Raw genomic sequence first — 14,490 nt, forward strand, 5'->3', positions numbered from 1 at the left:
GGGGCTAATCAGGGTCTCCGTGCTAGTAGCATGCCCACTTTTGATTGACATCTGGCCTGGTGTGTCAAGTCTTTGTCAGTCACAGTGGAGTGGGAGTGTTGACTATCCCCTCCTGCAGCTCCGCCCAGATGACTAGTGACAGCGATGCTCTGAGGTCTTCAATATCTCCCTCTTAATAAAAGCAGCAATTTAGGATGTTCGGAAAGACTTTAATGGGCTCTGTAGTATGCTGGCCGTGGTTTAATAGCAAAAGTTTCCCTTTTATAAAAGTGTGCAAATGTAATAGGTCCCCATTACCTTCATGTTTGCATACTCAGTTTTCTGAATGCTGAGCTCTGTATAACTCTGTCCACCCCACTGATTGACAGCTTTCTGTGTACGCTGTGCATAGGCAGAAAGGTACAAATCAGCGTTGGGGGCGGGGTTACACAGAGCAGGAGGACTTCATGGCACAAGACAACTAGTCCCCTAGTGATAACCTCCTGCAGATAAAACACTGATTATATTGAAACAAAAACAAGGAACCGAATAAGTAACACATCACTGGAATCAGGGTCTCTCAGCCCATCATCATGCTGCTCTCAGATTAAACAGCAAAAACCAGCTGACAGATTCCCTTGAAAGACCAATGGCTCCTCTTATTTGTGTATAAATCTATCCTCGTTTTTCAAGCGGGTGTGGTCCTGAAATATTCGCAGAGATGCTGTGACGCTGAGTCACTTCTTACTCACAAGCCGTAGGTCAGTTTAGTCAAGAAGTCCAAGGTCAAGAGCCAGGAGGGTGCATCATAAAGAGAGGGAAGAGACAAAGGCATAGTCCTGTAACGGTCCAAGGTCAGAATACCAGGAACATAGCGGATCAGAACAAAAAGGGTAGTCAATGGGAAAGTCCGGGGTTCGGCAACAAAATATCAGAAAGTCAGAATGCTGAGAACAAAGCACAGAGGAACAATTGACACAGATCTGAAAGCTACAACTAGCAGCTATCTGGGCCAGAAAGTTCAGTTAAGTAGCTGAATAATCACTTGGAACAGGGAACACCTGAAGGAAGCCCAGCACCTCCCAGACTCAGATTGGACAGCCACCTACACCTTGGCCCACCTCCGCCATGGGGATTGTGTTCTAGTCTTGATTTCATGCCCTGTTTCTTCTCACCAATGCTTTCTATAAGTGCGTTTTGTTTTTTCCAGATGAATGATGCTATGGGATTTGAATTACCTTGGGTGTATTTTGTCAGTCTCGTCATCTTTGGGTCATTTTTCGTGCTAAATCTTGTTCTTGGTGTATTAAGCGGGTAAGCACATGTCTTTTCCTTCATGAAAGCAGAGGCCAACGTTCAGCCACCGCCAACATATCAGTGCCAAACAAGTAGGGAGAGATAAAAAAAAGACTAAGAAGACTGATTCTAGAGAATAATCCCAAGGTAAGGACCACTGATCTCCCTCTCCTTAGGAAGATGGAGATGGTCGATGTGGCTCGGTGGCTGCAGGTTGGTCTCTGCTGGACAGTACACGTTCAGACTGTAACCAACTTCCTTGACTTCTTACAGGTGAATGATGCCATAGGATGTGAATGGCCATGGATCTATTTTGTTAGTCTTATTATCCTTGGCTCATTTTTCGTTCTTAACCTGGTTCTTGGTGTACTTAGTGGGTAAGCAGACGGATGATCCTGCCTCTTCTATTGCTGTTTGCTCGGTGGCCAGCTATCTGCACAAAATAAATATTTCATATTTGTTCTCTGCATGGCTGACAATTTAAAAAAAAAAAAAATGTTTTGTACAATCTTTGTTTGGAAACAAATCTGTGACAGGTATCCTCTCATGATTTCATTGTGCCTCAAGCCTTCAAAATTAACCTGTCAGCTGGACCAGCAACTCCGTACCAATCCCAGTATGCTATGTAGCTATTTAAAGGAACTCTGTTTGCACCCTTGGTGTGGCCAAACAGTTCAAACACATAAGCTCAGTGCACCCTTGGTGTGGCCAAACAGTTCAAGCACATTAGCTCAGTGCACCACTGGTGTGGCCAAACAGTTCAAGCACATTAGCTCAGTGCACCCTTGGTGTGGCCAAACAGTTCAAACACATAAGCTCAGTGCACCCTTGCTGTGGCCAAACAGTTCAAGCGCATTAGCTCAGTGCACCATTGGTGTGGCCAAACAGTTCAAGCACATTAGCTCAGTGCACCATTGGTGTGGCCAAACAGTTCAAGCACATAAGCTCAGTGCACCCTTGGTGTGGACAAACAGTTCAAGCACATTAGCTCGGTGCACCCGTGGCATAGCCAAACAGTTAAAGCACATTAGCTCGGTGCACTCTTGGTGTGGCCAGTTCAATGCACTATTCTACCTACTTTTTTTTTCCATCTATCTCCACTCTCCTCAGGCTCCTGTAAAGCCAGAGCTGTAAATCAAGGAAGAGGTCAGGGAAATACCGTAGATAGAAAACAAGTAGGTGGGACGGTGAATTGAGTTGTTTGGTCTCACCAAGGGTGCACTGAGCTCCTGTGCTTGGTTTGAACTGTCATACTGCCTCTTCACGGATGCATGTGGTTATTTTGGCAGGTAAGGTATAGAATAGAGCAATCACTTTTTTTTTTGTAGGTGCTGTATCATAATTAGCATGAAGTAGCAACATCAGTTCCGCCCAGATGACTAACAGTCATGCTGTAGTCATACCCATTGAGGAGGAATCTTCTCAGCAAATTCGAAATTTCAGCTAACTTTAGACCCTCTGTGTCCACAATTCCGGTAGGGACTGCATGACTCTTCAGATCACAGGCTCCACCCAAATGACTACTTTGGGGTAATTATACAGCACTTAATGGTTAAAAGCGTTTTTTGTGCAATATGATCTATTAGACAGAATAAGCATATGTATGATAGGAAAGATAATAAAGATCCGCATATCATCAGATGGTCAGCGGTGATAGTCCTGCTGACAGGGGCCCTTTAAGCTGCACTCTATGGCAGGACGGCTCTGCACCATTTTTCTTAGGACATCTTATTTAATGCTCCTAAAGACCTGTTTACAGTACCTGCTTCTAAACAAAGATGTCCTGCCGTGGGTTCCTGCTTTCCCTGGAGTGATTTTTCCGTCTGTCTATTATTCACACTTTCTGATCTTTGTTTCAATGTCTGATTTCTGGAGAAATTCTCCACGTCCGGCCGGCCGGCCACCGTTCTGTCCTGCACACGGTGCATGTAATCTGATTGCTTACTGCTCTGCTGTTGTGTTCAGTTTGTACTATACTGTTGTGGTGAGTACCCAAAACGCGTCACGATGTGATCCGACTTCTCGTAATTGTCACCGTGGGTTATATGATTGTATCTAGAATATAAAGAGACCAGCCATTCTCAGATTGCTTCTTATTTTTATTATTATATTTGATATGTTTTATAGGGTGGAATATTTCATTTAGTCTCATGTACTTTTGTATCAGAGCTCATTTTAGTGGTTCATTGTGAACCCATTTTTACTTTGTCACCAATTGTTCCAGTGCTTTTTAACGGGAATCTGTCGGCAGTTTTTTTTGCTATGTGATCTGATAGCACCATGATGTGGGGACAGAGACCCTGATTCCAGTGATGTATCACTCACCTTACTGGGTGCAGCAGGTATACCAGAATCATAGCTTTATCTAGCAGAGCTCAGTTGTTGAGCTGTGTATAACCCCACCCACAGCTTTCTGCCAATCAGTGCTGGGGGCGTGGTTGGACTACTCTACAGGTGCCAACTTGTCCTGTAGGGATAATCTCCTGCTGATAAAACACTGATTGTATTAAAACAGTAAAACACAGATCAGTGAGTGATACATCGCTGTAATCGGGGATTCTGCTCCTACATTATGGTGCTCTCAAGTTACATCGCAAAAACCTGCTGACAGATTCCTTTTAAGACTTTTGTGGGGCAGTATTTTTACATGTACATCATTTTTCAATTTTTTTTTAAAACATATAATTGAGAATTCACCTGGGAGCCTTTCTGTGCATTCTCTCTTATATATTTGCCAAAAATGAGCTATTTCATTTGTGCTGCCCTAGTCCAGCGTCCAGTCCTCCGTGGCAGCCGATCCTCACTTTTGCTCCTTGCATCCTCAGTTTGGCCTCCCGGGCACCTCTCCTACTAGCCCATGCAACATTATGACCATGGATGTCGGGTGCACAAGTAGCATTTATCCACCTGGATTAAATCAGAAAGGGTCTAAACTTTTGGCCCCAACAATCAGATTGTGTCTGTTTTATAAATGCTCAGCTGATCACAGTAGTAAAGAGCTCTAGTGAGAGCTTAAAGGGCTGGTCTACTTTTGGCAATCTTTGGTTAGGTTGGTCTCTGCGGGATGGGATGCCCGTGCCTCTCCTGATTTGTAGGCCTGATGCGGCATCATCGTTGTGGAGTGATGGACACATGAGGTTGTGCCCGGGCTTTTACTGTATGGCCGCAGGGCCAGGGTCCTCCTACTAATCCGTTTGTTCATCTTAAGATTTCTCCCATAAAGGGGTCTTCTAATCTTGTACATTTGCGCTTACTGTCAGACTATGCCGTAAATGTTTAATAGGACGGATCCCACCGTGGGTTCCTGCATCTATCCTGTAAGTGAAGCCCTGTAATGCTGACTATGGCGTTTCTCCATGATTTTCCAAAAATTGCAGAGCAAGAGCTCGTTTCCCGAAATTCTACTATCTCTTTACAGACAAAAGAGCACAATGTACAACTCTCTACTCACACAATCTCCTCACTCTCTCCTCTGTCTCTCTGTCCTCTATCTCTCCTCTTCCTCTCCTTCCCTCTCTGTCATTCTCCTGTCTCTCTGTCCTCTGTCTCCTTTCTCTATCTCCCTTTCTACTCTCCCTCTCCCCTGTATCTCTCTTCTCTCCTCTGTCTCTCCCCTCTCTTCTCTTCCTCTCGCCTCCCTCTGTCCTCTCCTTTGCTCGCGCTCTCTCTCGCTCTCCTGTCTCTCCTTTTGTCTCCTCTATCTCTAGCTCCTCTGTCTCTTTCTTCTCTCTCCTCTATCCTCTATTCTCTTTCCTCTCCCCTCGTTTGCTTGTGCTCTCTCTCCTGTGCTTTTGTCTCCTGTATCTCTATCTCCTCTCCCTCCCTCTCTCAATCTTCTATTTCTACTTTCTCCTCTCCTCTCCATCTCTCCTCTCCCCTCAATCTCTCTTCTCGCTCTCTCTTCTCCCTCTTTCCTCTCCTTTTCTCTCCTTTCCCCTCCCTCTTTCCTCTCCCTCTCTCCTCTCCTTTTCTCTCTTCTCTCCTTTCCCCTCCCTTTCGCTCTCCTCTCCCTCTCCTCTCCTCTCTCCTTTCCCATCCCTCTCTCTCCTTTTTCCTCTCCTCTCGTTCTCTCTCCTCACTCCTCTCTCTCTTCTTTCTCTCTGCTCACTTTCCTCTCATTCTTCTTTCTCTCTCCTCTCCCTCTCTCCTCATTCTCCTTTCTCTTCTTTCTCTCTCCTCTTTCCTCACTCTACTCGCGCTCTTTTTTCTCTCTCTCTCTCCTCTCTTCTTTCTCTCTCCTCTCTCTCCTCACTCTTGTCTCTCTCTTCTCTATCTCTCCTCTCGTTCTCTCTCCTCTCTCTCCACTGTCTCTTCTTTCTCTCTCCTCTTCTCTCTCCACTCTCTTCTTTCTCTCTACTCACTCTCCTCTCTTTTCTTTCTCTCTCCTCTCTCTTATTTCTCTCCTCACTTTCCTCTTTTCTTTTTCTCTCCTCACTCTCCTCTCTCTTCTCTCTCTCTCCTCTCTCTTCCCTCTCTCTCCTCTCTCTTCTTTCTCTCTCCTCTCTATTTCTCTTTCCTCACTCTCCTCTTTCTCTTCTTTCTCTCTCCAGTCTCTTCTTTCTCTCTCCTCTCTCTTCTTTTTCTCCTCTCTCTCTCTCTCCTCACTCTCCTCTCTCTCTTTTCTCAAGCTGCACTGAAGACCCCGTACACATTAGACTATCCCTGTCCCAGTTTTCATGGCTAACACCCAAGAATCATACACAACAGATAAAACTCTTCCAGTCCACATGATGATTGTCGGGGGAGATAAGGGTCGGACATGTATGATTTTGGACTACCGATCCACTAGTTCCCTAGGACATAAGCGGGCGAGGTATCTGCCAGCCAAAAAATCAGCCGTAACATTGTTTCTCGGACAGCCATGTAAAGTATATGGGGAGGTGCTCTGTGATAATTCGGGTAATAGAAGGATTGGTATTTCGGCTTGTATCTAGTATAATTGATGGAAATTCCCATAGAACAAAGTGATCTGTTTCCAGCATGGTCGTGTACTGGACGCGTGGCCAGTTATCAGGTCGCGGCTTGTCTTGGCTCCAGAATAATCTTGCCTTTGCTAGTGCTCTTAATTAATGGATAAGGAGGCCCCTCAGGACCTCCATGTGCCATAATATGGCTAATTTTAGTCCACAAGGGCAGAGACGGGCTGTTCTGGGAAGTAATTAGTTGTGCTGGTAACACAAGAGAAGAGATTACATGAAACCTACAATATGTCCTTTATGAATTATATAAAAAACTTTGGCCCTGAGATCAGAACATTAATGTCAAGGCCTGGGACATGGACATTCTGCGTCTTCTGTGGTGGAGCTACGTGGCAGCAGAAGGAAACCGAGAACATGGATCCCGAGCCTCAGATTTTACTTTCTGATCATGTCTGGTAGCAAATAGTAAAATAATAAGATTGAATTGTAATTCACATACAATTGGCTAGTGGCAAAAGTGGCAGCTGTCCTTGTAGTCCTTTATTAGAGGACCTATGGGGGGAAGCCTAAAATCTGGTCTAGAAGATTTGGGGAATTGACCAAATTGTATTGTGGTCTAAAAATTGGAGCGATCATCTTTTTTTTTTTTTTTAATGTGACATTTCATAGTGACACATTTAGAAGTTTTGGTCATTGGGGAACCGTGTAGACAGTGTGTAGACCAAGACCAATCCACAAAACGAAGGAGCGAAAGCACACCGCTAAGAACTGCGCCCTTCATTGGGTCTCCGATCGGTGTTCAGAACCATAAATCATCTAGAATCTTTTCAAGAACTTTATACAGTCTCATGCAGGGGCGGCATAAATACAGTACTGTGCAAAAGTTTTAGGCAGTAAAAATGCTGCAAAGTAAAAACACATTCAAAAATAGAAGTGAATGAATGGTATGAAGTGAATGAACAAAAGAGAAATCTAAATCAAATGGCTATACTTTTCATTCATTAGTTCTTTTAGGTACTTGCTCACAGTTTGTGAAGGAGCACGGCAGAGAGATTGTTCTAAACATCATGGAGAACTAACCCCAGATCTTCTGTAGATGTCACGGCAGAGAGATTGTTCTAAACATCATGGAGAACTAACCCCAGATCTTCTGTAGATGTCACGGCAGAGAGATTGTTCTAAACATCATGGAGGACTAACCCCAGATCTTCTGTAGATGTCACGGCAGAGAGATTGTTCTAAACATCATGGAGAACTAACCCCAGATCTTCTGTAGATGTCCCTTGTGCAGATTCTTCTATCTCTTCATGTGATCCCAGACAGACTGGATGATGTTCAGATCAGGGCTCTGCAGGGGCCGGATCATCACTTTCTTCTTTACACTGAACGCTCTTAATGACATTGGTTGTATGTTTGGGGTCGTTGTCCTGCTGCAGAATACATTTGTAGCCAATCAGACGCCTCCCTGATGGTTAACCATTCTTGCTTTCCAGCATTTTTTCCACACTGCCTAAAACTTTTGCACAGTACTGTATTTGCTGCATTTTTTTTTTTTGTGCAAAAATCTGCTCAGAAATTGTTGCATTTTTTTTTTATATCAATTTCTGTTGCTGAAAATTGGTGGGTGCCCTAAATCTACAGGAAACCACTGGCCTGGTATTGTTTTATTTCATTTTTGGTGCACCGAGCCAAGAAAATAGGAATCCAATCGTAAAATCCGTACTCAATGCTCGACATATGAACCTAGTCTATGTCTAAGTGGCCACCACTTTTTTGTGGTCCTTCTCTAGGACTCGCTTTCACACTATTGTCCACCACAGTATTTTGGCTCCTGCCAGATTAGCTGGGAATCCTGTCGCTTTCTTGATTAATCTGGCTTTGCTGTCAATGTCTTTTTTATGTCTGAAAGAAGAAAACGGATGAATGAATCTATCCCTTTAATGGATTTTCTGTCAGTAATTCCTGAGGAGACAGACAATAATCCAAACAGCAAATAATCTGTGGCTTCGTTATAAAGACTCGGTAATCCAGTTGACCAGTTTATTAAGCCTGCACTGGATTCTCTGCCGTCCATGGCTGGCCCGTTGCTGATCGGCGCTTCTCTCCGTGATTTCCTGGCCATTGACACTTCCCTCCGCACTTTCTTTCTAGATTACAGTCATTTTAACATAGGTGATATTTTTAGGAAACATTCAGAATAAACCTGCTCCAAAATGATGGCGCCGAAACGGCAGTGTAAATTTAACGTGACAAGATATATAATTTACTGGAAGCCTCAAATGGTTCAATTCTTTTCTTTTTTCTTTCTCTTTGTGTTAACATTTTGACGGTCTTTTTATTCAAGTTGCTCTGGCAACGATTTATACAAGAAATTCAGTATTTCAACACTAAGTTTCTTAAAGTGGCAAGACCTCTCCTTGCAACTGATAATGTTTATGTATCACTTGCCCTTATGGAAGGAGTAGCCCACCGGAGGTTCCACACTATGTCAAGGCATAGCAGTAGCCCACGAGAGGTCCCACACTCCAGCATTGAGTAAGAGTGGCCCACTGGAGGTCTCACACTCTGACATAGAGTAGAAGTGGCCTACCGGAGGTCCCACACTTCGGCTAAGAGTAGGAGTGGCCCATCGGAGGTCCCACACTCCAGCATAGAGCAGGAGTGGCCCATCGGAGGTCCCAAACTGGTGTAAAGTAGGAGTGACCCACCAAAGGTCCCACACACTGGCATAGAGTAGGAGTGGCCCTCAATGGTCCCACACTCCTGCATAGGGTAAGAGTGGCCCACCAAAGGTCCCACACTCTGGCGTAAAGTAGGAATGGCCCACCAGAGGTTCCACACTCCGGCGTAAAGGAGGAGTGGCCCACCTGAGGTCCCACACTCCAGCATAGAGTAGGAGTGGCCCACTGGAGTTACCACACTCCGGTATAGAGTGGGAGTTGCCCACCGGAGGTCGCACACTATGGCATAAAGTACGAGTGGCCAACCAGTGGTGTCGCACTCTGGTATAGAGTAGGAGTAGCCCATTGGAGGTCCCACACTTTGGCATAAAGTACGAGTGGCCCACTGTAGGTCCCACACTCCGGCATAGAGTAGGAGTGGTCCACCAGAGATCCTACGCTCCAGCATAGAGTAGCAATGGCCCACCGGAGGTCCCAGACTTCGCGGTATAGTAGGAGTGGCCCTCTGTAGGTCTCACATTCTGGTATAGAGTAGGAGTGGTCCATCGGAGGTCCCACCCTCCAGCATAGAGTGGGAGTGACCCACTGGAGGTCCCACTGTCCAGCATAGAATAGGAGTGACCCACTGGAGGTCACACTCTCCAGCATAGCTTAGGAGTGACCCACTGGAGGTGTCGCGCTCTGGCATAGCAATAGTCTCCAAAGGTAAAGAAGAAGACGAGGGGCGGAAATACCATTGGTGCCACTTGTGGCTTGTGCAGTCACATGGGGGCCCACTTCTATCACTAAAGCAAGTGGAATTGTGCATTATGATGAGATATTTGCTTGCAAAGGGCCCATATATTGTTCTTAGACAGGGGCACTTTTCTATCTGTGTCGCTACCAAAGACAATGTGGTTTTGGAGCCAAGCCAGAGTACCTAAAGCAAACCTGCACAGACATCTAAGCTCCATGAAGATGGGAATGTCTGAGTCCCTCACTTATGAGGGAATGGGAGTCTAATTGCTTCTTCCTATCGACTTCAAAATAGAGTGCCCACCTCTCCATTGATGTGAATAAAGAGTATAGTTCCCAATAGCTGAGTGTTCCAGAGGTGGGATTATCAGTAGATATGCTATAATGCCTGTAATGGGCTGGGTGGTGGAATCACAAGCCTAGAGGGGCGTGACTTGGAGCCTCACCTAATCCACCCTCAGATACACAGCGGCATACGATTATGATGCCATGATTCGAGGAGAGACTAAGGAGGTGGACCAGGTGCTACACCAGGACAGACCTTGGGTAGATGGCAGTTGACCCCCCTAGGGATGGGTATCTGGGACTGTTGTGAAATTGGATTTTGGGCTCCCCCGGTGGCCACTGGTGGAATTGTACTGGTGTGCATCTTCCTCTCTGTTCACCTGTTTCCATCAGGATGTGGGAGTCGCTATTTAGCCTTGCTCCTCTGTCACTTCCATGCCGGTCAACATTGTAATCAGAAGCCTTTCTGTGCATGTTCCTGCTGCTAGACAACTCCCAGCTAAGTTGGACTTTGTCCTTGTTTGTTTTTGCATTTTGTTCCAGTTCACAGCTGTAGTTTCGTTTCTGTGTCTGGAAAGCTCTTGTGATCTGAAATTGCCACTCTGATGTTATGAGTTAATACTAGAGTCTTAAAGTAATTTCAGGATGGTGTTTTGATAGGGTTCTCAGCTGACCATGAAAGTGCCCTTTCTGTCTTCCTGCTATCTAGTAAGCGGACCTCAATTTTGCTAAACCTATTTTCATACTACGTTTGTCATTTCATCTAAAATCACCGCCAATATTTGTGGGGGCCTCTGTCTGCCTTTCGGGGAAATTTCTCTAGAGGTGAGCCAGGACTATATTTTCCTCTGCCAGGATTAGTTAGTCCTCCGGCCGGCGCTGGGCGTCTAGGGATAAAACGCAGGCTACGCTACCCGGCTACTGTTAGTTGTGCGACAGGTTTAGTTCATGGTCAGATTAGTTTCCATCCTTCCAAGAGCTAGTTCTTATGTTTGCTGGGCTATGTTCTCTTGCCATTGAGAACCATAACAGTTTGACCGGCCACAAAGGGTTAAATTAATTGACAGAGAAAGGAGAGAAAAGAGAAGTCTGCTGAAGATTTTTTTTTTTTCCTTCAGTTCTGAGTGTGCTTGTAATTGAATCTCTTGCAAGTCTGTCTATATTGCAGCCTTTCTCTCTCTCTCTCCTTCTAATCCTGGAATGGCTCTGTGTTCACCTGTTTAAAATGGATATTCAGAGTTTAGCTGCAGGTTTGAATAATCTCACCACGAAAGTTCAAAATTTACAAGATTTTGTTGTTCATGTTCCTATATCTGAACCTAGAATTCCTTTGCCTGAATTTTTCTCGGGGAATAGATCTTGCTTTCAAAATTTCAAAAATAATTGCAAGTTGTTTTTGTCCCTGAAATCTCGCTCTGCTGGAGATCCTGCTCAGCAGGTCAGGATTGTGATTTCCTTGCTCCAGGGCGACCCTCAGGATTGGGCTTTTGCATTGGCTCCAGGGGATCCTGCGTTGCTCAATGTGGATGCGTTTTTTCTGGCCTTGGGGTTGCTTTATGAGGAACCTCAGTTAGAACTTCAGGCGGAAAAGGCCTTGATGTCCCTATCTCAGGGGCAAGACGAAGCTGAAATATACTGCCAGAAATTCCGTAAATGGGCTGTGCTTACTCAGTGGAATGAGTGCGCCCTGGCGGCGAATTTCAGAGAGGGTCTCTCTGATGCCATTAAGGATGTTATGGTGGGGTTCCCTGTGCCTGCGGGTCTGAATGAGTCCATGACAATGGCTATCCAGATCGATAGGCGTCTGCGGGAGCGCAAACCTGTGCACCATTTGGCGGTGTCTACTGAGAAGACGCCAGAGAATATGCAATGTGATAGAATTCTGTCCAGAAGTGAACGGCAGAATTTTAGACGAAAAAATGGGTTGTGCTTCTATTGCGGTGATTCAACTCATGTTATATCAGCATGCTCTAAGCGTACTAAGAAGCTTGATAAGTCAGTTTCAATTGGCACTTTACAGTCTAAGTTTATTCTATCTGTGACCCTGATTTGTTCTTTATCATCTATTACCGCGGATGCCTATGTCGACTCTGGCGCCGCTTTGAGTCTTATGGATTGGTCCTTTGCCAAACGCTGTGGGTATGATTTGGAGCCTCTTGAAACTCCTATACCCCTGAAGGGGATTGACTCCACCCCATTGGCTAGCAATAAACCACAATACTGGACACAAGTAACTATGCGGATTAATCCGGATCACCAGGAGATTATTCGCTTTCTTGTGCTGTATAACCTACATGATGTGTTGGTGCTTGGATTGCCATGGCTGCAATCTCATAACCCAGTCCTTGACTGGAAAGCTATGTCTGTGTTAAGCTGGGGATGTAAGGGGACGCATGGGGACGTACCTGTGGTTTCCATTTCATCATCTATTCTGTTGTGAATTTGGATTCTGGGCTCCCCCGGTGGCCGCTTGTGGAATTGGACTTGTCATCCTCTTTCCTGTTTCACCTGATTCCATCAGTAGTGGGTGTCGCTATTTAAGCTCATTTCTCTGGTGGTTTCTTGCCGGTCAACAATGTTATCTGATGCCTCTCAGTGCTTGTTCCTGCTTCTAGACTACTACTAGATAAGTTGGACTTTTGTCCATGTTTTGTTTTGCCTATTTGTTCCAGTTCACAGCTGAAGTTTTGTTACTGTGTCTGGAAAGCTCTCGTTGATCAGGGATTGCTACTCTGGCGTTATGAGTTAATGCCAGAGTTTAAGGTAATCTCTGGATGGTGTTTTGTTAGTGTTTTTCTGCTGACCATGAAAGTATACTATCTGTCTTCTGCTATCTAGTAAGCGGACCTCAAATTTGCTAAGACTATTTTCCTGCTGCGTTTGTTGTTTCATCTGAACTCACCGTCATTATATGTGGGGGGCTACTGTCTTCTTTGGAATATTTCTCTAGAGGTGAGCCAGGTCTTATATTTCCCTCTGCTAGCTATTTAGGTCTTAGGCCAGAGCTGGGCATCTAGCGATAAATAGGAAATGCTACCTGGCTATTTCTAGTTGCGCGGCAGGCTTAGTTCATGGTCAGTATAGTTCCATCTTCCGAGAGCTTGTCCCTCTATAGGCTTGCTATGATCTCTGCCTGCAGAGATCATGACAGTTTGACCGGCCCATAAAGTGTTAAAGACCCAGGTTGAGAAAGGAGAGTTATAAGAAGTCTGCTGAAATTTTTTTTTTTTTTTTCTCCTCCAGTCTGCCTTGCTGCAGTCTTTTCTCTCTCTCTCCTCCTAATCTCTGTATGCTCTGTGTGCACCTGACAATAATGGATCTCCAGAGTGTAACTGCGGGTTTGAATAATCTCATCACGAAAGTACAAAATTTACAAGATTTTGTGGTACATGCTCCGGTATCTGAGCCGAGAATTCCTTTGCCGGAGTTCTTCACAGGGAATAGAGCTAGCTTCCAGAATTTCCGAAATAATTGTAAGCTTTATTTGTCCCTGAAGTCTCGTTCAGCTGGAGACCCTGCTCAGCAGGTTAGGATTGTGATTTCCTTGCTCAGGGGTGACCCTCAAGATTGGGCCTTCTCATTGCCAGCAGGGGATCCTGCGTTACGCGATGTGGATGCGTTTTTTCTGGCTTTGGGCTTGCTTTATGAGGAACCTCATTTGGAACTTCAGGCAGAAAAAACTTTGATGGCACTATCTCAGGGGCAAGACGAAGCTGAAGTTTTCTGCCAAAAATTCCGTAAATGGTCTGTGCTTACTCAGTGGAATGAGTGCGCCTTGGCGGCAACTTTCAGAGAAGGGCTCTCTGATGCCGTTAAGGATGTTATGGTGGGGTTCCCTTTGCCTGCAGGTCTGAATGAGTCCATGACAATGGCTATTCAGATTGATAGGCGTCTGCGGGAGCGCAAACCGGTGCACCATCTGGCGGTGTCTATGGAAAAGACGCCAGAAAGTATGCAGTGTGATAGAATTCTGTCCAGGAGCGAGCGACAGAATTTTAGACGGAAGAATGGATTGTGTTTCTATTGTGGGGATTCTACTCATGTTATATCAGCATGCTCTAGGCGTACAAAGAAGCTTGATAAGTCTGTTTCCATTAGCACCATTCAGTCTAAGTTTATTTTGTCTGTAACCCTGATTTGCTCTTTGTCATCCATTGCCACGGACGCCTATGTTGACTCTGGCGCCGCTCTGAGTCTTATGGATTGGTCCTTTGCCAATCGTTGTGGTTTTGATTTAGAGCCTTTGGAGACTCTTATTCCTCTGAAGGGGATTGACTCCACCCCATTGGCTAATAATAAACCACAATACTGGACACAAGTAACCATGCGTATCAATCCGGATCACCAGGAGATTATTCGTTTCCTGGTGCTGTATAATTTACATGACGATTTGGTACTGGGATTGCCATGGTTGCAGTCTCACAACCCAGTCTTGGACTGGAGAGCAATGTCTGTGTTGAGCTGGGGATGTAAGGGTATTCATGGGGACGTACCTTTGGTTTCTATTTCGTCGTCCATTCCCTCTGAAGTCCCTGAGTTCCTCTCTGATTATCAAGACGTCTTTGACGAACCCAAGCTTGGGTCGTTACCTCCGC

General features: G+C 45.3%; 1 protein-coding gene across 22 annotated transcripts in view; it reads left to right on the forward strand.

Moving 5' to 3' along the window:
- The window catches only part of CACNA1D (calcium voltage-gated channel subunit alpha1 D), a 293,921-nt gene that overhangs the window by 137,778 nt on the left and 141,653 nt on the right, over window positions 1–14,490 (forward strand). For 16 of the 22 annotated variants that reach the window (XM_077278290.1, XM_077278291.1, XM_077278292.1 and 13 more), the window contains exon 8: window positions 1,190–1,293. In XM_077278290.1, the coding sequence (XP_077134405.1) occupies window positions 1,190–1,293 (104 nt within the window). Of the gene's footprint in view, window positions 1–1,189; window positions 1,294–1,548; window positions 1,653–14,490 lie in introns of all 22 variants that reach the window. The other 6 variants (XM_077278309.1, XM_077278307.1, XM_077278311.1 and 3 more) reach the window with 1 other exon arrangement.

Source organism: Ranitomeya variabilis, chromosome 8 (genome assembly GCF_051348905.1).
Source record: "Ranitomeya variabilis isolate aRanVar5 chromosome 8, aRanVar5.hap1, whole genome shotgun sequence".
Taxonomy (NCBI): Eukaryota; Metazoa; Chordata; class Amphibia; order Anura; family Dendrobatidae; genus Ranitomeya; species Ranitomeya variabilis.